A 21,764-nucleotide genomic window follows, 5' to 3' on the forward strand; every position below is an offset into this window, starting at 1 on the left:
TCTGTTGTCATTCATGGCAGGTGAGTTACTGCCAATGACGACAGACTTCCGGGTTTCATAAAGCGCGTTAATGGCGCAAACGTTTCTGGATGGCGTCGTATTTTTTCTAAAGTCCTATACAATTAATGCATATATTTTTGTTTTAGTCAAATAAGAGTAAATATGTTTCAATTATTGTCTAACAATTGCAAGCATCGCCTTTCACAAAGAAAAAAAACAGTTAGAAATCATGACGTGTGCGCGTACACGTTTATTTACGGTAGCCCACAAGTTTTGTATGTTTGGGTACATCTACTGTGCGTTTGTTTCATCACGCCCGCATGCGACGACGAGATATTCATCCGGTTAAAGAGAAATAACTGTGTTTCAGATGTACAAATTTATATTGTAATAATGCAGATTTCATAGAATTACATCATATCATGGTTACACATCCTACTGCAGCTTTAACCCCTAAGCGATTAAGTCGCTGAATTGCAAGGAATTTCCCCAAAACTGGGAATTTCCTAAACTGGCTTTTCTAAATCGCGAGGATGTAATATGGGAAAAAAGACTCGAGTTTCGGGGAAGTTGAAAGTGAATTTGTAAACGGAAAAACAAATAGTTGGTAGTCAGCCGACAACGGATGTATAATAATCTTGTGTCGATGTGACTTTTGCTTTACTGTATCCTACTTGGTCTGGTTTCGGTTTTTGATCTATAAGTAACGCACTTCTACGTGTAAAAACGCGATGAAAAAAAATAGGTTAACTCAAAATCTCTATCGATGTTAAAGGTGAACATGCGCTTGCTCTGTTGTTGGTTTAGTGTTTGGCGTGTGCGTGTCCCCGTAACCTGAATCCCGAATGAGGAAAGGGTGTCAACAAATCCTTAACCAAGAACTGCCCCGTTGAACGGGCGCATACGTGGAATTGGTTGAATGCACTTTTCATCGATTGGTTCGAAATGAGAACCTCATTGATTAAGTAATAGCATGCACTTCAGCAACATCTTTCCAGTTCAAGCGGAAGTCAGACTGAGAAACTGAATCGGATCAAAGACGCGTCAGACTACTGTACTTTATCCTCCATCTTTGACAGTGATCATATTCGCGCTGAATTTCAGTAAGTAGCACCCCCCCCCCCGTGGCTGTTGTGTCTGACTAACCCTCTTGTTCATTGAATCTACGGTATCAAAATCCTACCAAGGCGACCACATATGGCAGCCCCCTTCGTTCCAGTTCAGTTCCCAGTGATCCGGACGGGGACGTGCAGGTCTTGGCCCAAGTGGACGTCCTCGACGAGCAGCTCTTCCCCTGGTCATCAGTCTTCCTCTCCTGCTTGGATTCCCTGGGTGAGAGGGTCCAGGTCCTGCTGCCCCAGCACAGAGGAATATCCAAGTAGGCTTAAAAAAGGTACGGAGCAAGGATCGTCCCTCCTGGAGGATAAGAGTCCCATCAACAGCTGGGTAGAGAGGCCCATTACCCCTACACTGATGGGCTTTGAAATCATGGAGGAGAGGGCAAAGTTTACGGTAAGGAGTCAAGAAGGAATTTCTTACTGGAGGCAGAAGCTACATTTTAATAATTATGAAGTTGTAATGAATTAAACTGTTAATGATAATAATTGTTGTAGTTGAGTTTGTACTGTGCAGCACAACTTGCATTGAATTTGAGCTATACGGTACAGTGGGAATTGAGTTTGAAATGTATAGTTGCTGAATTAATTTAAGAGTAGGTGAGAAGGGGTAGGATAAAAAAAGTGTATACTTGCTCCTATACTCCTTTTCAAACACGTAACAAATAATCTGATGCATACGGAGACTGTTCACTGAGTTTGATGTGTGGATTTGTTGATCACTTCAGATTATTGGCAATGGCTTACCTGTATGTTATATCCTGCTTATTTACATGTTCGAAATATATCATTCATTCATAATAATAATGATTTTTTAAAAGGAAGAAGCATAAAATGAGAGTGTGCTATCATGCATCAATGTCACCTTTTTCAGTTTTAAAATAATGGCACAACTACTAAATACAGTGCAAATAAGTAAACATTTTTGGAGCTATGGCAAGCAAGCCAGCTAGCATTAGCTGCTTTATAGTGCTTCTTGAATCTGTGCTACTTTCTGAGAGACAGCTGGAATGTCTGATACTGAGTCACACCCACATCACATGGTCTCATTTTAGAGTGGCCGAACAAATGCATGTATGTGTGTGTGTGTGTGTGTGTGTGTGTGTGTGTGTGTGTGTGTGTGCGTGCATGCATGTGTGGTTTTTTTTAAGGCACCCTATTTACTGCCCTCACACTGTTGTTGGATGCAGAATCAGTCACAGTCACATGATAGTGAGTTCGAGAAGAGTGATTTAGTTTCCGTTTTCTTCGCAGGGTAGTGATTAATAACCACACTGTGTGTGTGTGTGTGTGTGTGTGTGTGTGTGTGTGTGTGCGTGTGTGTGTGTGCGTGTGTGTGTGGTGTGTGTGTGTGTGGTGTGTGTGTGTGCACACATGTATGTGTGCATGCACATGTTCAACATTTTGCTCCAGAGTATAACTTCAGTTTGATCCGCATTTACATTTTAGAAACCTAAATGTTCTCTTTCGCAGCAGCAACTAACAATTTCCATGGTAATGGAGACACTGAAAGCTTATTTACAGTATTTCAAAGTATTTCAACTTCCTTGTGCAAGGCAATTGTGGTTTTGGTGTTTGTGTCTCTGATGTAGGTTTATAAGATCTTGGTGACAGGGAGTCATGGAGACAGCTGGGTGATTTTCAGAAGGTATGCTGACTTCGCCAGGCTTAATGACAAGGTGAGGGGCTGTGAAACACAATAATTACCTAGAAACTCCTTCCACATTGTTGTGCACAAGCATTTGAGCTCCAGTATTTCAGCCACAGGTCTTTCATCAGCATGTGGAAAGCATTTCCACATCAAAAGTGTTTGGATTGATAAGAAATACGTAATACTGGTGCAGTCATTTACACAAGTAGGAATCCGATTAAATGATTGTGTAAATAAAATGTCACATGAAAATGGGAAAAGGTTCATCCTGAGGTTCTTAGTTCAGACCCTAGCGTTTCCTCCGGCAGTGCTCCATAGTGGTGAGCCAGAAGGGTTAATGTGTCCTGCCATTACAATCAGAGACTCCTGCATATGGTGTGGCATTTGTACAGCTGCATGTAGATCTTGGGGAAATAGTTATGTTTTCCTGGAGAAACCTGAAGTTTGTAGTGGGTCTGACTCTGCATTGTGTAAGAAATGATGACAGACTTCCCGAGATCTGCATAAGTGATCTGTATTTGTGTGTAGAGAAACATTCACGTTATGAGTTTCTTACATGCTCTCATTCCGCGCCTTTCCCCAAGAAATCCCAAAACAGAAAGGGAAAGAAGGCAGTTGGCGACTCCATGCTTATCAGAGGATACATGTGGAAGTCTACACCTTCCCCAGTGGTTGGGGCCTTAGGACAAGGAAATGGACAAGCCAGATTGGGATGAAAAAGGGAAACCCCCTCCCAAAAAAAAAAGAAAAAGGGAAAAGGTTTGTCTTGCTTTAAGGCACTTCATAGGGGACTGGAACCCAAGTCTTCTGGTTGAAAGACAGCCCCCCTTACTCACTACTCCACCCTTCTGCCCCTCAACAATTGTTTTTGATTTTTTTTTGATTTTGATATACTTTATTAATCCTCATGGAGAAGTTCTGCTCTGCATTTAACCCATCCTAGCTGTGTAGCTAGGAGCAGTGGGCAGCCACTGTGCAGCGCCTGGGGACCGACTCCAGTTCGTTTTGCCATGCCTCGGCCAGAGGCACAGACAGGAGTATTAACCCTAACATGCATGTCTTTTTGATGGTGGAGGAAACCAGAGCACCTGGAGTAAACCCACCACAGACACGGGGAGAACATGCAAACTCCACACTGAGGACGACCTGGGATGACCGCCAAGGTTGGACAACCCTGGGGTTCAAATCCAGGACCTTCTTGCTGTGAGGCAACAGCGCTAACCACTGGGCCACCGTGCCACCCCTTCTGTTTTTTTATTTTTATTATTGAATTTATTATTTTTTTATTTTAATTTTAATTGTGTTTATCTTTTCAACCTTTCTTTAAGTCTCTGATATCATTGTCCTCGAGTCTCGGCGAGTTTTGATTCTCTTTTTTTATCTTCATAAAAGAGATATGTTCTATCATCATCTTGTTTCGTCATTATTTCTCTCCCTTTGTTGCTTTTTGTACGGCTGCAGCTCAAAGAGCACTTTCCAAGGTTTCGTCTTGCTCTGCCACCCAAGCGATGGTTTAAAGACAACTATGACATGGAGTTTCTGGAGGAGAGGCAAATCGGACTGCAGACTTTCCTACAGAATCTGACAGCACACAAAGACATAATCAACAGGTGCACAGTGGCGTGTGTGTGTTAAACCTTTGTTTCACTTTGTTGTCTGTCTACCCTCCATACTGCAGAATTTCTTGAAAAGCCATTTTAAACTTATCAGAATTACTCCAGAGATTACAGTGTTTATCACAGCTCCCTTTCTCTCTTTAGTGAGGCAGTCAGACAGTTCCTGTGTCTGGATGATCCACCAAGCCCATTTGACAGTCTGGAGGAAAGTAGGGTGAGCTCTCTCTACAGATTTATTTATATTTTGCAATAATAATAATAATAATAATAATATGCTTTATTCAGAACACTGCTCAAAACAGATGTTTCACAGTGTTTCACAGAAAACGAAAAGACAGCATAAAACAAATACAAAAACAATAAATTAAAACAGGCTACAAAAACACAAGATAGCTTTTGGAAGAAGGCAGTGATTTGAAAAATTGGCACTGCATAAACTAATTGATTTTCTTCTGGTCGGTTATCTTAATGTTAAGAAGCCCCGACAAGGCCTGATCATGATAGCAAACGCACAATCACATTCAAAAGCTTTGCACGCCAAGTCAGAATTTTTACGATGTTTTTTTTTTTTGTAATCTGTCATCAAGGTCCAACAACTCAAAAATCTCTGAGAGCTTATTGGCGGATGCAAGAAACCGCAGAAAATCAAAATTGTTCCAACCAAAACACTTATGATGAACGACATTTTTGGAGTTTGTGTACAAACTTATTGGACAAAACATGAAGTCATATTTATTTTTTTAACAAATGAAATTTTGGGACGAAAAAGCCTCACTTGATGTGCAAAGGCCTCCAGTCTGTGGCTAAGAACTGTCAATAAAGCATTGTTAGCAGATCATGAATTACATAAGAGCTCTGAGATACAAAGGGACCTTACCATTTAGTGCTGTAAAAGTAAAAGTGGGGATCTTGAAATCAGTTGTAAAATGCACTGGGAGCCAATGCAGGGACACTGAGTTGTTCTAGTTTGAAGTCTGGCTGAAGCGTTCTGAACCAGCTGAAGACGAAAACAATCTTTACTACCACGGCAAGAGAACAGCAAATTACAATGATTAAGATGGGTCGTAATGAAAGTGCAGACAACTTTCTCCGATAAAAATGACTACGCTCTGGACACGTTTCTCAAAATTTCAGAGTTGAATTAAAACTACTCCTGTAATTTCATCAGATGGTTTGACATGAATGGAAAGGTTGCCGAGAGTAGCTTGGACACCTCCCGATGGGCTCATTGCGCCAAATAAAACATCAAGTGCATCATCATATTTAGAGCACATCAAAGTTAGATCGAAAAAATAATGTTTGTGGACCAAAGTAGGAAAATTGTCGATGAATGAGATGCTAATTGATTTGTGGAAACCTTCTCATCAAATATGCAGCCAATGAACGCGGCTGTATCAAATACCACCATAACAGGGAGATGGCAAAGGGCCAGAGTTAATGCAGGCATTTCCTGAGCCAAGAAAAAATGTCAAGTAGACCTTTAAAATCCTCCTTAACCTTTGCTGATTCTTGTTGTTTAATGTTGTTGGAGCCCGTGTGGACGATAAGAGAAGAAGCAGTAGAATTAGCATCAGATACCTGTGCACCAGGGTACCAGAAAGTCTCAGCTTCAGATAATGAAATCTCCATACCATAGATGACCCTGCTACAGGTTTGAGAGGGGTGATAAGACCCCAATAGAAAGAAAAAAAATCAACAAAAAAGTAAAGCGCAAGTTGTGTTGGGCTGTCAACATTGACAGCTGTCTAACTGCCTGTGAGTGCAGGGCCACCCATAAAGTGTGTGTGTGTGTGGGGGGGGCAGCTTTCTGAGGCCCAGTCACTAGGGGGGGGGGCCATGGAGGCTAGCAATAATCACATTCATCCTAAATTTAAGCAATGATAATGGTAATACTTGCCATTAAGTGTGAACTGGCTACACAGATGGACTTTAAAGACATTATAATAAAGGACTTTTTATCCAGCAAGACAAGGAAAATGGCTGTATAAGAGGCAAAGATGAAGCCATATGGTAAGAAACTGCATTTTCTACTAAGAAATGTGTGGTGTAAGTGTAGCAGATCTTTGTTGACCTTGGTGTATTTAAGTGTGTTAAATAGTTCTGTTGTGGTGTGTGTGTGTTTGTGTGTGCCTATGCCTATATAGCCCCCATTACTGAGCAAGTCTCTCAGTTTACATGTATATGTGTAGTAGGAGCGAGAGAGCACGTGCATGTGTTGATATGAGTAAAGCAGATTGGGGGGGGGGGGCAGTCACTCGACCTTTTCAGGGGCCCAGCCATTTCTGTGGGCGGGCCTGTATGGGTGGATTAAAAAATTGTGGCAAATCAGGACATAATCAAGAAGTAACATAATAAAACTAGTGGTAAAAAAAACCCCAGCTTTATTATTCTTATTCTTTTTTTTTTAAAGTGGTAATGATGAACAAAATGACTCACAATAAGAATAAATTGTTATAATCTACACAGCAAAGAGAAAGCAAAATTTAGTTATATGTGACATGAAAAATGTATGTATTGATTTGTACATTTGCCAAATGGCTGGAAGCTTCTGTGTATCATATTAGTGTGTCAGTTGTCACTATTGTAACTTGTGCTATAGTTCAACTGGACAAGAATTTGGTGATGATTACAGTTACAATGGGAAGTCAAATCTACACCCCTAGTGGACCTAATTCAAGCAGTCAGTTGCTTTATTTATCCTTGGAGCCCAGAACTTAAACCTCAAAGCCGAACCTTACTCTCATTCTCACAATATAAAGTGTTTTTTGTTGACATTAACCCATCTGGTTTTTGTTTGGTTTTTTTTTCTTTTGCTTTTTGATTGTGTCCAGGCTTTTTGTGAGACCTTGGAGGAAACGAATCATCGTCTCCAGAGAGAACTTCTAGAAAAGCAGAGAGAAATTGACAGTTTGAAGATGGTCCTGGAAGACAGAGAACACCACATCATACTCTTGGAGAAAAAAGCCAAGTAAACAACACTGTTCTCATTTAGGAAAGTGAGGTGCGGTCGTGTGCATGCATGTGTGTGCATGCGTGCAAGTGTGTGTGAATGCCTCTCTGTGCTTCAGCACAGTGGACAAAATTACATGCGTGTGTGGTCAGTATCAGTGCATACGCCATACGCACACTGTTACGTTCATGTTTGTCTGCAGTATCACCATTTGTTCCCCTTACATAGTGGTGTGGCCCTCGCTGTGGAGAGCTCTGAGGGTCTTTGTCAGCGGTCAGCCGCGGTCAGTGAGAGCGGCACAGGACAAAGCACGAACGAGTGTATAGGCACAGACACCAACACACAAGGGCAAAGAGATGCAGACACGTATATAAATGGACAAGGACAAACAGGCAGTAATGAAGAAGCAGTTGTCGGCCGGAGACGCTCCATAACAGAGGCTGACCGGGAGTTGAGCCCTGCAGAAAGGTACGTAATCTGTTACAGAAGGCCCAGCAGTATTGCCATTCACTCATATGGCACTGTTTGCACCGACCCTGTATTCTAGTACCTCTGTTCTTAAATTGTATTTGATAGTTGCCAGTAAAGTTTATAAATATTCATTTTAAAATGTCAAAAACTTCATGGATGAAAATTATGAATTATGAATTTTTTCCTCTTCATTCCTGGAAAATCTAAAATTCAGTTTCTGCCGGATTGATGATGACATTTTGCCCTTTTTTTTAACCCTCCCAGCTGTGAGGCACCCGGCGCCGTAAAACATCATGGAGCTTACTGGAGTACTCTGGTCACCACCGGTTCCCACCTGCCGTCTTAAATCTAAGGAAGAAAGACTAGAAATAACAGCGAGAAGACTCCAGAATGGAAGAGTTTGATTTAAGGATCACAAACGCAAGTTCATGTAGCGAATAACCATAGGAAATCATGGACAGTTGTATTTGGTCTTATTAGGTACCATAAAAAATGTCTCTCCATCATTTATCACCCCAAATGTATTTCAACTCCTTTTTATGATATAAATTTATGTGTAGGTCACATTTGTGTGGGTAAGCCCTTTCCTTGACTGTGGGCGTAGAAGGTTTTGATGCGCTAGGGATACGGGAGGGTACTCACTTTAAAGGTGCCACTGTTTCATCGACATCTAAACATGACCTTTATAGCGTACTAACCAAAAACACTCAAAAGGATCCCACAAATCGTACATAATGACAATTAGCTCCACATGTCAACCTGGCTGTAATTTTTAGTGTTGTAGCTGTACAGAGAATGGGAACAGGTTTCACCAGAAGGTGGCACTGTGACGACAGTTTCTGAAAGTCCAACGAGTCAACACAAAGGTGAAGAAACTGGGTACTTGGATTCTATACGTGTTGTCATCATGGATGTACTACTATAATACATCCATGCTTGTCACCATGAAGGTCATTTATATGAACATTGGACATAACACAGTGGTCTTAACTAACAGGCAGAGACACTTTCTCTCGCTTTATATCTCATAAAATAACTGCAAGGTTTTGCTTTTGTTCGCTGAGCTAATGGCGCTTGGACTATTGATTACCAAAGACTGATTTCCAGAGCTTTAAGCACAGCCAGGTTACGTCCACAAGTAATATCCTTCATATTCAAGCATGGTTATTGGATCCATTGAGGGAAGCATTTGAAAATAGATGTTAGATTTACCTCACGGAAACCTTGTGAAAGCATGAGGCAGTTCATGCCAACGCACACTTCCAGTATTTTATTTTAAGCATCGGTGAAAGAGTCATTGTATTTGAGTAAATATTAATGGTGAAATCCAAGGTCCATAAACATTTCTTTAGGGCCTTTTGGAAATACCAGATTTTCTAGTGTTGTGTGTCAACAGAAGCTTTATCACATCTTCTCATCGAGCCAAAGCAAACATTTTGATTATAGGCTGACCAATATCAGTACATTAAATTATTCATGTGCACTTTAATAAAGGTGTTTACAAAAGTATAAAAATATTCAGTGCCGTACTGAATCTTATTTGCCATGCAAAGTGATTTTGTTACTGATCATAACTTTCCAATTGAAGGACCAACTGTTGTAGTTGGCTTTGTTTCAAATGAATTTTTATTGAAGGTCAAGACAAGTAACTTTGCACATACAAGGAATTTGACTTGAGTGGATAAAAAGCACAATGGAACGTAACATGACATAACTGTGTCCTAGGAAAACGATCCTAAGAGTTTCGAAGAGATGGTTGATGAGTCTAAGATGTTCTACATATTTAAAAGAAAATGTTAACTAGCAAGTTAATCAAGGAAACTGGGTATCTTGGTATGCCAAGTTGGCAACTCCTAGTCGGAGGGACATGCTCTGATCCATCTGAGGGGGACTAAGTACATCGAGTTGTTCATTTTCATGTTGTACTTGAGGTTGTTAAATGTATTGTGTAATTTCTTTGTTTTCGTCATCAAGCCTCAAGTATTGTTAAACACATTTCAAATTTAGAGCCTGCTATCGTTTTGTTTTTCTTAGCCTTCATTCCCATCTGCTGTGAACTTGTACAAGCTAACTGTGCATTGTACCTTGAGTAAGCGAGTTTGGAGTCCATGGGGTTGCTTTACGTGGAAAACAAACAGTCTATACAATCTGACAAGAACCATTTGTTCTACGGGGCTCCTGGGATTTCTCACTTTCATATAAAATTGTACCACTAATGTAAACTTCACTTTTCAGCATGTGCCTCTAAAATCATAACGTGCTGGAAATTTAAATCATCTTATTTCCTATGAATGTGCAGTGCTGTCTCATGCTTTGAAGGACTCCAGGCTCATTCTGTTCAAAAGAAGTACAGGCATAGAAGGTAAAAGAGGTTTTAGACAAACATATAGTCATTTGTCTTGATAAAAGCCATTGCCGAGACTTCTTTTCATTGTCATTCTTTAACCGTGACAATTTTTGAACTGGAAATATGTTGGTATCTCACGAGAATGGTAAAACTGATTATGCTGGCGATAAATTTAAGAAAAAAGGAGAAAATCTACACTTTCTCTTTCCTGTAGGGTAAAATGCACATCACAATCAATCCCCCGGATTGCCTACGTCATATGGGGGCATCAGAATTGCCTGTCAGAAGGGGGCATCGGAGGCACCAATACCCCGCATCACACAGCCAACACATGTAGTGTCCAATGTATTAGAGCAATGAAATATGACTAGAGTATAAAGGTGACATCATTGTCATCATCATCATCAGCGATCACTTGTGGTTGAGTATGATTGTCCTGTTGGTGAGTTGGATTATTTGTGAATCTTCAGATGGCTGTAGAGGCCGATCCTGGATCCACAGTCTGTTGCATTGTAGGCAGTTGTGTGTAGATGTTGTAGTCGTAGGTGGAGGAGGAGTTTTGGTGGTGGTTCTCTCCTTTCTTCATTGCCTTTTTGCTTCCATGACACGGTGGTGGTCCTTTTCCTGTTGCGCTGTGCCTTCATATATCATCCTTCTCCAAAGGTTCCTCTCCCCTGCTGTTGAGGTTGAAGTGGCATTTCCTCAGGTGGGATACGAGGTTATCCTTGTACCGCTTTTTTGTCCCCCTTGGGTGTGCTTCCCCTCCTTAAGTTGGCCATAGAGGGCCTATTTCGGAAGATGGGAGTTTGACATGTGGATTATATGGCCTGTCCATCGCAGCTGGTGTCATGTGATGGTTGTGGAGATACTTAGTAGGTTGGTTTCCATCAGGATGCTGATGTTTGTTCACCTGTCTTCTCAGTTGGTGCTGAGGATCTTCCATAAGCTTTGCTAGTGATATTGCTCCAGAGCTTTGATGTGCCTGCTGTAGGTAGTCCAGCTTTCAGCACCATACACGAGTGAGGGTAGAACTACTGCTTGATAAACAAGCAGTTTGGTCTTAGTCTGGATGTCCCGATCCTAGAAAATCCTATGCCTCAGCCTTGCAAAAGCCCTCCTGGCGCATTTTATTCTGTGTTGTATCTCAGCATCAATGTCTACCCTGGTGGACAGGAGGCTGCAGAGATATGGGAAGTGATCGACATTCTCGAGAGTAATGCCATCAATGTGAATTGCGGGGGCTTGGGATGTTCCTTTAGGTACATGTTGATGGAGGATTTCTTGATGTTGATGTTGAGTTCCAAGAGCCGGTATGCCCAAAGGTGACATATGCCAGCGCCGGCCAACTAAACTCTCTGGGTAGACGTGTGAGAAGCTGAGGTGTGTTGTTCTACTACAACACTGCCGCCCTCAGTCTAACCAACACCACCACGACTGCTCTCTTCATCAATATGCCTTTTCTTTTTTTAAAGATTCAAAGGTTTATTTATCCTCTACTTCATGTACAAGTACAATATGCAGTGAAATGCTTCTTCTTTTTTTTTTTTGCAAACTGCCGCTGTGCAAAAAGAGGTAGAAAAACAATTAGAATCAGAAACACTTCATTTGTTATTTCATTTCATGCACTTGCACACATGAAGCAAGTAAAATGGAATAAAATTAATGTAAAATTTGCAAAGTTAAATCTAATACAATATTTGAATACCAATGTGCAAATACTCTATTTGAAGGAAAGTGTCAGAGGCAAGTGACAGTAGTGACAGTTCTTAATATGTATACACAGTGTATGTTATTAAGTGTTACCAGAAAGGTAAATCAGTTCATCTGGTCATGAGAAAGATTTCATCACTCGTCTAAATGACTTTGCCAGTGTCATTTGACTGCAAGTTAGAGATTGATCCTAGGATTTCCTTAGCTGATTACTGAGCATGTATCAAGACATTATTTGTTGTTCAAAGAAAGTTGAATAGCGTGATCCTCCCACGTGCTACGTCTCCCTGGTGCAACTCTTCACTGTCAGGTGAAAAGAAGTGGCTGGTGACTCCAAATTCATTGGAGGAGGCATTTGGCAGTCTGCAGTCTTCCCCGGATCGGCAGAGGGGATGGAGCAGCGACCGGGATGGCTCGGAAGAGTGGGGTAATTGGCCCGATACAATTGGGAAGAAAAAAAAAGGGGGGGGGACTTTCCACTGCTGATTTATAAAAGGAGGCAGTTGTGAGACAATAATCTCCCTCAGTTTGCCTAAGGACAGCACCCATTGTTTAACCTTCCTGACAGAACAGATGTTCCCGTCACACTGGACTGGATGGTTAGGGTCAGTTCTGCAAACTAAAATGACCCAGCTACCAAACAGTTTCTTCTGAAAACTGTCACTTGGGAGTAGGATTGTGAATGCAAACAGTTTTCACTGACCTGCATTGAAAAGACCTTGACCTTGCTCCCAGTCTGTAAGAATTAGGACATTATGAAAGCCACTTTATTGACTTTGTATTCTTCCAATGAATTATATTCTTAAAATGAATTTGTTCACTGCATTTAACCCATCCTATTGTATAGGAGTAGTGGGCAGCTACAGCGCCCAGGGACCAACTCCAGCTCTTCTTTCCATTGCCTTGGTCAGTGGTACAGACAGGAGTATTAACCCTAACATGCATGTCTTTTTGATGGTGGGAGGAAACCCATGCAGACACGGGGAGAACATGAAAACTCCACACAAAAAGAACCTGGGACGGCCTGGGGTTCGAACTCAGGACCTTCTTGCTATGAGGCAACAGTGCTAACCACTGGGCCACCATGCCGCCCAACCCTAATGAATATGCAAAGCAGATACAAACAAAAATGTATCATTTTCTGTGCAAGAGTATCTACTACTACTACTTTCGGCTGCTCCTGTTAGGGGTCGCCACAGCGGATCATCCGTTTCCATTTCTTCCTGTCTTCTGCGTCTTCCTCTGTCACACCAGCCACCTGCATGTCTTCCCTCACCACATCCATAAACCTCCTCTTTGGCCTTCCTCTTCTCCTCTTCCCTGGCAGCTCCATATTCAGCATCCTTCTCCCAATATACTCAGCATCTCTCCTCCACACATGTCCAAGCCATCTCAATCTTGCCTCTCTTGCTTTGTCTCCAAACCGTCCAACCTGAGCGGTCCCTCTAATATAATCGTTCCTAATCCTGTCCTTCTTCGTTACTCCCAGTGAGAATCTTAACATCTTCAACTCTGCCACCTCCAGCTCCACCTCCTGTCTTTTCGTCAGTGCCACTGTCTCCAAACCATATAACATAGCTGGTCTCACAACCATCTTGTAAACTTTCCCTTTAACTCTTGCTGATACCCTTCTGTCGCAAATCACTCCTGACTCACTTCTCCACCCACTCCAACCTGCCTGCACTCTCTTTTTCACCTCTCTACTGCACTCCCCGTTACTTTGGACAGTTGACCCCAAGTATTTAAACTCAAATGCCTTTGTCACCTCCACTCCTTGCATCCTGACCATTCCACTGTCCTCCCTCTCATTCACGCATAGGTATTCCGTCTTGTTCCTACTGACTTTCATTCCTCTTCTCTCCAGTGCATACCTCCACCTCTCCAGGCTCCCCTCAACCTGCACCCTACTCTCGCTACAGATCACAATGTCATCCGCGAACATCATCGTCCATGGAGACTCCTGCCTGATCTTGTCCGTCAACCTGTCCATCACCATTTCAAACAAGAAAGGGCTAAGAGCCGATCCTTGATGTAATCCCACCTCCACCTTGAACCCATCTGTCATTCCAACCACACACCTCACCATTGTCACACCTCCCTCATACGTATCCTGCACCACTCCTACATACTTCTCTGCAACTCCTGACTTCCACATACAATACCACACCTCCTCTCTCGGCACTCTGTCATAAGCTTTCTCTAAATCTACAAAGACACAATGCAACTCTTTCTGGCCTTCTCTATACTTCTCAATCAACATTCTCAAAGCAAACATCGCATCTGTGGCGCTCTTTCGTGGCATGAAACCATACTGCTGCTCGCTGATCGTCACCTCTCCTCTTAACCTAGCTTCTATTACTCTTTCCCAAATCTTCATGCTGTGGCTGATCGACTTTATACCTCTGTAGTTGTTACAGTTCTGCACATCACCCTTGTTCTTGAAAATCGGTACCAGTATGCTTCTTCTCCACTCCTCAGGCATCCTCTCACTTTCCAGGATTGTGTTAAACAATCTAGTTAAAAACTCCACTGCCATCTCTCCTAAACATCTCCATGCCTCCACAGGTATGTCATCAGGACCAACTGCCTTTCCACTCTTCATCCTCTTCATAACTGCCCTCACTTCATCCTTGCTAATCCGCTGAACTTCCTGATTCACTATCCCTATATCATCCAACCTTCTCTCTCTCTCATTTTCTTCATTCATCAGCCCCTCAAAGTATTCCTTCCACCTTCTTAGCACACTCTCCTCGCTTGTCAGCACATTTCCATCTCTATCCTTGATCGCCCTAACTTGCTGCACATCCTTTGCAGCTTGGTCCCTCTGTCTAGCCAATCGGTACAAGTCCTTTTCTCCTTCCTTAGTGTCTAATCTGTCATACAACTCACCATATGCCTTTTCCTTTGCCTTTGCCACCTCTCTCTTTGCTTTACGCTGCATCTCCTTGTACTCCTGTCTACTTTCTTCATCTCTCTTACTATCCCACTTCTTCTTTGCCAACCTTTTCCTCTGTATACTTTGCTGTACTTCCTCATTCCACCACCAAGTCTCCTTGTCTTCCTTCCTCTGTCCTGATGACACACCAAGTACCTTCCTAGCTGTCTCCCTCACTATTTCTGCAGGGGTTTTCCAGCCATCTGGCAACTCTTCACTACCACCCAGTGCCTGTCTTAACTCCTGCCTGAACTCCACACAACAGTCTTCCTTCTTCAACTTCCACCATTTGATCTTCGGCTGTGTCTTCACTCGCTTCCTCTTCTTGGTCTCCAAAGTCATCCTACAGACCACCATCCGATGCTGCCTAGCTACGTTCTCCCCTGTCACCACCTTGCAGTCTCCAATCCCTTTTAGATGGCGCCTTCTACATAAGATATAGTCCACCTGTGTGCACTTTCCTCCACTCTTGTACGTCACCCTGTGTTCCTCCCTCTTCTTGAAATATGTATTCACCACAGCCATTTCCATCCTTTTCGCAAAATCGACCACCATCTGTCCTTCCACATTTCTCTTCTTGACTCCATACCTGCCCATCTCCTCATCACCTCTGTTCCCTTATCCGAGCTTGGGACCCGCACTAAGAATACATTGGCTTCCTCAGTGGCTGGGTTAGTGGCTGGGACAGTAGGCTATCATACATGAACAGGATTGTAAAAAGTCTCTTACCTTACTATTTAAGTTGAATAACATGCCAAAACCAAAGCGGTTTCACATTAATAATACAAAATACTAAAGCTCCATATGAATTATTTTCAGTAAAATAAAGTGTTGACATTTGCGACTAGCCTTGGGTCTCTTTGTGTTCTTCCTCTTCTTGGGGGAAGACTTGCCAGATGACTCCATGAAGCTATCAGTTATGAGACCATCATGGCCCCATTTTCTGTCAATCACAAATTATGAATATACTGCATTACAGAGCTGGTTAATCTAACTACCTTGCCTTCAATCATGTTTTATTCTCACGCAAGAAAACTGTCCCGTCTCACCTCCAACACACAAACTGGACTTATTAGGCTACTACTAGCTAACATGGTGGCTGCAATACTTGACTAAATGGCTGGTGGTGATGATAGGCTAGCTAACGTTAGCTAGCTAAAATGGTAGCTGTCACACATGGCTGGCTATGACTACGTGGAAGCTAAATTCTTTCAAGTTGTTTGGGCAGGTGATGTGAAAGGGTGCTATGCTAGGCTGACGTTAACAAGATAGCTATGCTAATATAGCTAGCAAGCTAAAAAGATGATCACTTATTTAGAGCTATCTGTGCTCTAAATAATGTGCTCTGTCACCTCACAGCAAGAAGGCCCTGGGTTCAAGCCCCGAGGTAATCCAACCTTGGGGGTCGTCCCGGGTCGTCCTCTCTATGGAGTTTGCATGTTCTCCCTGTGTCTGCGCGGGTTTCCTCCGGGTGCTCCCGTTTCCTCCCACTGTCCAAAGACATGTAGGTCAGGTGAATCAGCCGTACTAAATTGACCCTAGGTGTGAATGTGTGTGTAAGAGTCGGCCATCACCCTGTGATGGCCGACTCTTACCTGTGATGGCCTGGCGGCCTGTCCAGGGTTTCTCCCTGCCTGCCGCCCAATGACTACTAAGATAGGCTCCAGCATCCCCGCAACCCTGAGTAAGGATAAGCGGTTTGGATAATGGATGGATGGATGTGATTTAGCTTGATAAAAATTAATAATTATGAAAAAATGAACCTGTAACATTGAAGCAATGATCATTACTGTCTCAAACATCAGCTAAAGGTAGGTCTTTTATCTTACTTGTGTCCAGCATGCAATTTGCAGTTTACACCAGTTGAGATTGTCTACAGTGATGGCGATTTGAAGAGACTGTCACTACCTGATCTGAGTCAGCAGTAGGGTCACGCATGCATTATTTTAAGACATTTTACCAGTCGGTAAGTAAATGTGGTATTTCTTGGGCTTCTTTTGACCCAGAAATATTTGTGTTGCAAACTATTAAATTAAGGGCGTTATTGAGCTCTAAAGTGTCAAAATGTCCTTTAGTGTAACTGTCTGGGTTAATATTCTAATGACAAAAGTGTTTTTAAAATGTAGAAATTCCATCCGTTATCCAAACCGCTTATCCTGCTGTCAGTGTCGTGGGGATGCTGGAGCCTATCCCAGCAGTCATTGGGCGGCAGGCAGGGGGACACCCTGGACAGGCCGCCAGGCCATCACACACACACACACACACACACACACACACACACACACACACACACACACACGAAATTATTATATTATCAAATTATCAAATCAATCAAATTGTAAAGTCCACTTTTTTAATTATCCCGTAATATAAATGAACACCCATGGCATAATTGTGGTAGTGTTTGCAACAATATGTAGAATAATGGGCAACATACTGTATCTAAAAAAATGTTTAAAAACTTGAATAACCTTTGTCCAGACTTTTGCGCTACATCATTGTCATTAAGTATAACGAAGGAAAAAAAACATTTTAAAGCATGTCACAGTGTGACATCACAAAGAAGACCCACTGAAAACCCTCTATCAATGTGATCAGGTGAGTTAATATCTGAAATATTTGTTTATTTCCCCTTTTCACCCTCTAGTAACCTTTGTAACAAAAACACATGTCCTTCAGTACAACACAGAAAACATACTTTTAATTTCATAATTTTATAAAAAGCTATATTAAATATGAAAAGTAAGAATAATTTTATAGGTCAAGGTCATTACTTTATATTGGTGGCCAAGGAACTGCCGGTTAAATGTGTTTATGCATGAAATCTGTACTTCAGCATCACACTTTTGTCTTTCAGCACAACAAAAGTTTAATTTTATACCACAATGTCAACTGTTATGCTGACTGACAGTAGCTTTGTTATCTCATGTTTTCACTAGCTTACAAAATTTCATCATGCAATTCATATTTACTTGTATGAACACTGGATATTATCATTTTAAACTATTTTAGGGAATTTTAAGGTATGTCAAGACACACTGTATTTATACTGTAGATGCTATTGTCTAATAAGGAGAGGGCACAGACAAAAGATTAATGCAGATTCAGTTGCTAGGGAGGAAAGACTACACGGAAGAAAAGTAAGGTATTATTTTCATGGCTTCACGCTACTTTCAGCAACAGAACAGGATATAAAGCTGAGTGGGTAACACTTAACATTAAGTTGCACTATGACACTGTCGTTAATGTTTTATTGCACTGCAGTTAAGGCACTGATGGAACCCAGCCACTGAGGATGCACTAGCCACTGCATTCTTAGTGCCAGTAACAAGCCCGGATAAATGTGGAGGGTTGCGTCAGGAAGGGCATCCCCCATAAAAACTTTGCCAAATCAAATATGTGGATCATAAATCAGATTTCCATACTGAATCGGTCGAGGCCTGGGTTATCAACAACCACCACTGGTACTGTTGGCCAGCAGGGTGCCAGTGGAAACTCTGCTACTGTTGGGTGAAGGAGAAGGAGAGGGGGAAGGCATGTCCAGAAGCAGTGCGAGAGGAGGAAGGGTAGGAGTGTGGAGGTGAGAGTCAGAACTTTGAATGTTGGTACTATGACTGGTAAAGGCAGAGAGCTGGCTGATTTGATGGAGAGAAGGAAGGTAGGTATACTGTGTGTGCAAGAGACGAGGTGGAAGGGGAGTAAGGCCAGAAGCATTGGAGGTGGGTTCAAACTCTTCTACCATGGTGCAGATGGGAGGAGAAATGGGGTAGGGGTAGTTCTGAAGGAAGACTAGTTCAAAAGTGTGTGGGAGGTGAAGAGAGTGTCAGACAGAGTGATGAGGATGACGCTGGACACTTAAGGGGTGATGATGAATGTTATCAGCGCATATACCCCGCAAGTTGGGTGTGAAATGGAAGAGAACGAATAATTCTGGAGTGAGTTAGATGAATTGGTGGAGAGTGTACCCAAGGAGGAGAGAGTGGTGATTGGAGCAGACTTCAATGGGAATGTTGGAGAAGGGAACAGAGGTGATAGGTAGGTATGGTGCCCAGGAGAGGAATGTAGAAGGACATATGGTGGTGGAATTTGCGAAATGGATGAAAATGGATGTGGTGAATACATATTTCAATAAGAGGACGGAACACAGGGTGATGTATAAGAGTGGAGGAAAGTGTACACAGGTGGACTATATCTTATGCAGTAGGCACAATCTGAAAGAGATTGGAGACTGCAAGGTGGTGACAGGGGAGAACGTAGCGAGGCAGCATCAGATGGTGGTTTGTAGGATGACTTTGGACACCAAGAAGAGGAAGAGAGTGAAGGTTGAGCCAAGGATCAAACAGTGGAAACTGAAGAAGGAAGACTGCTGTGTGGAGTTCAGGGAGGAGTTAAGAGAGGCACTGGGTGGTAGTGAAGAGTTGCCGGATGGCTGGGCAACCACGGCAGAAATAGTGAGGGAGGCAGCTAAGAAGGAACTTGGTGTGTCATCTGGACAGAGGAAGGAAGACAAGGAGACTTAGTGGGGGAATAAGGAAGTACAGCAAAGTATACAGAGAAAGAAGTTGGTAAAGAAGAAGTGGGATAGTCAGAGTAGAAAGTAGACAAGAGTACAAGGAGATGCGGTGTAAAGCAAAGAGATAAGTGGCGGAAGGCAAAGGAAAAGGCATATGTTGAATTGTATGACAGGTTGGACACTAAGGAAGAACAAAAGGACTTGTATTGATTGGCGAGCCAGAGGGACAGAGCTGGGAAGGATGTGCAGCAGATTAGGGCAATCAAGGATAGAGATGGAAATATGCTGACAAGCAAGGAGAGTGTTGAAAAGGTGGAAGGAGTACTTTGAAAATGAGAGAGAGAGAAGGTTAGATGTTGTAGGGATAGTGAATCAGGAAGTGCGGTGGATTAGCAAGGAGGAAGTGAGGGCAGCTATGAAGAGGCTGAAGAGTGGAAAGGCAGGTGGTCCAGATGACATACCTGTGGAGGCATGGAGGTGTTTAGCAGAGATTTCAGTGGAGTTTTTAACTAGATTGTTTAACACGATCTTGGTATGTGAGAGGATACTTGAGGAGTGGAGAAGAAGCATACTGGTACCAGTTTTCAAGCGTATGGGTGATGTGCAGACATATAGTAACTATAGAGTTATAAAGTTGATCAGCCACAGCATGAAGATTTGGGAAAGAGTAGTGGAAGCTAGGTTATAGTTTTTCTTGATTGCTTACACACATTTAGCGAATCATGGGTCAACTTAATCTAATGCTCACACCTTCTTTGCACAGCAAGAGTCTTGTCTGGCGAATGGGTTAACTATTTTTCATTGTTTTCACACAATTTTCTTTGAGTTTTAACACACTTTTCAAAACAGTTAACACACTTCTCAGAGAAAGACATGAAACCTAATTGAATAACCATGTCAACACATTGCAGACACTCAGTAGCAGCCTACTGAAACTGCTCTCTCAATTCTAAATATCATCAGCACCTGTGCACCTGTATGAAAGAGGTCAATAGATTGAAGTTGATACCAAGCATGGACCGAGGAGGCTGCTACCAACAACCTCAGCGAGGACGAGGAAGAGGTAGAGGGCTGCCTGTCAGGGGACGTGGCGTTTGTGTAAGATGTTCTAATGAAATTAGGGCATCAGTCATTGATCACGTAGTCAATCGTGGCCTCTCCATGAGAGAGGCTGGCCAAAGGTTTCAGCCAAACCTGAGCCGTCATACTGTGGCATCAATTGTTCGTACGTTCCGCAATGAAAATAGGTAAGTCACTTTGCCGGCCTTTACAGTCAATTTACTGTGTTTCACTGTATTTGCACTCTTGGCAACAACCATTTCTATACTTTTGTAAAGTGTGTTGCCACAATACAATGCAGTACTGTAGTTTCACTGAAGCCATTTGCAATAGAGTAAGTGACTTTCAAAATATACAATTTCAAATACTTTCTGACAGCATATTCCCTAAGTAAGAGTGCTCTGTACCAAACCCAAATTGTATTATGGTTGTCAGTGGTAAAACAGTCAGTACTGTGAGGGTGCTGCACAAAGGTTGAAGTGATCGTTGCAGAGGTTGATATTGATAGTTGTAGTTTCAATTTTGCTATCCATTGTTAAATAAATGAGAAAACATACATTTTCAATTGAGCACAAATTGTAGATTTTGATGGAAATGTTTGGTTTTGATGGGTGTGTGACAAGCGTTGAGAAGGTGGTGTCATTCTGCAAACATTATATGCTGTTTTGGTCATTTTGTCTTCAGTTAAGGGGTGTGTGTGAGCTGTTCTGAAAAAGTGAACTGTGAATGGAAAAATGTGCCAAAGGAATCGAGAAAAACTGTAAGAGGAGAGGTGACGATTAGCAAGCAGCAGTGTGGTTTCATGCCACAAAAGAGCACTACAGATGAAATGTTTACTTTAAGAGTGTTGATGGAGAAGTATAGAGAAGGCCAGAAGGAGTTACATTGTGTCTTTGTGGATTTAGAGAAAGCATATGACAGGGTGCCGAGAGAGGAGGTGTGGTATCGTATGAGGAAGTCGGGAGTGGCAGAGAAGTATATAAAGATATGTAGGAGTGATGCAGGATATGTATGAGGGCAGTGTGACAGTGGTGAGGTCTGCGGTAGGAATGACAGATGGGTTCAAGGTGGAGGTGGGATTACATCAAGGACCGGCTCTGAGCCCTTTCTTGTTTGCAATGGTGATGGACAGGTTGACAGAGAAGATCAGGCAGGAGTCTATGTGGACTATGATATTCGTGGGAATATCATAGTAGGGAGCAGGTTGAGGAGAGCCTGGAGAGGCGGAGGTATGCACTGGAGAGAAGAGGAATGAAAGTCAGTAAGAGCAAGACGGAATACATATACATTAATGAAAGGGAGGAAAGTGGAATGGTGAGGATGCAAGAAGTAGAGGTGGTGAAGGCATATGAGTTTAAATACTTATAGTCAACCGTTCAAAGTAACAGGGAGTTCAG

The 21,764-nt window shown here is 42.4% G+C and overlaps 2 protein-coding genes across 3 annotated transcripts in view; both read left to right on the top strand.

Annotated features, from left to right (window-relative positions):
- The first annotated feature begins 570 nt into the window (after nucleotides 1–570).
- Nucleotides 571–10,218, top strand: LOC130124011 (sorting nexin-16-like). Of its 2 annotated transcripts, XM_056293369.1 has the most exons (8): nucleotides 571–1,103; nucleotides 1,188–1,512; nucleotides 2,708–2,794; nucleotides 4,228–4,376; nucleotides 4,527–4,596; nucleotides 7,214–7,350; nucleotides 7,561–7,800; nucleotides 8,068–10,218. In XM_056293369.1, the coding sequence occupies exons 2-8, from the start codon at nucleotides 1,198–1,200 to the stop codon at nucleotides 8,147–8,149; spliced, it is 1,080 nt and encodes a 359-aa protein (XP_056149344.1). In that variant the 5' UTR covers nucleotides 571–1,103; nucleotides 1,188–1,197; the 3' UTR covers nucleotides 8,150–10,218. The 2 variants fall into 2 exon arrangements, with proteins under 2 accessions (XP_056149344.1, XP_056149346.1); XM_056293371.1 differs by lacking the exon at nucleotides 571–1,103 and having other exon boundaries at nucleotides 1,143–1,512.
- An 11,098-nt stretch (nucleotides 10,219–21,316) lies between these two features.
- The window catches only part of asip2b (agouti signaling protein, nonagouti homolog (mouse) 2b), a 28,488-nt gene continuing 28,040 nt past the window's right edge, over nucleotides 21,317–21,764 (top strand). Inside the window, exon 1 of the mRNA XM_056293836.1 lies at nucleotides 21,317–21,324. Coding sequence (XP_056149811.1) covers nucleotides 21,317–21,324 — 8 coding nt within the window. The remainder of the gene's footprint in view (nucleotides 21,325–21,764) is intronic.

This window comes from Lampris incognitus, chromosome 14 (assembly GCF_029633865.1).
Source record: "Lampris incognitus isolate fLamInc1 chromosome 14, fLamInc1.hap2, whole genome shotgun sequence".
In the NCBI taxonomy this organism is placed as follows: Eukaryota; Metazoa; Chordata; class Actinopteri; order Lampriformes; family Lampridae; genus Lampris; species Lampris incognitus.

Coding starts and splice junctions, on each gene's coding strand:
- LOC130124011 (XM_056293369.1), top strand. CDS start 1,198: ATGGCAGCCCCCTTCGTTCCAGTTCAGTTCCCAGTGATCCGGACGGGG. Junction 1,513..2,707: donor AGGAGAGGGCAAAGTTTACG/GTAAGGAGTCAA, acceptor TCTCTGATGTAG/GTTTATAAGATCTTGGTGAC. Junction 4,597..7,213: donor ACAGTCTGGAGGAAAGTAGG/GTGAGCTCTCTC, acceptor GATTGTGTCCAG/GCTTTTTGTGAGACCTTGGA.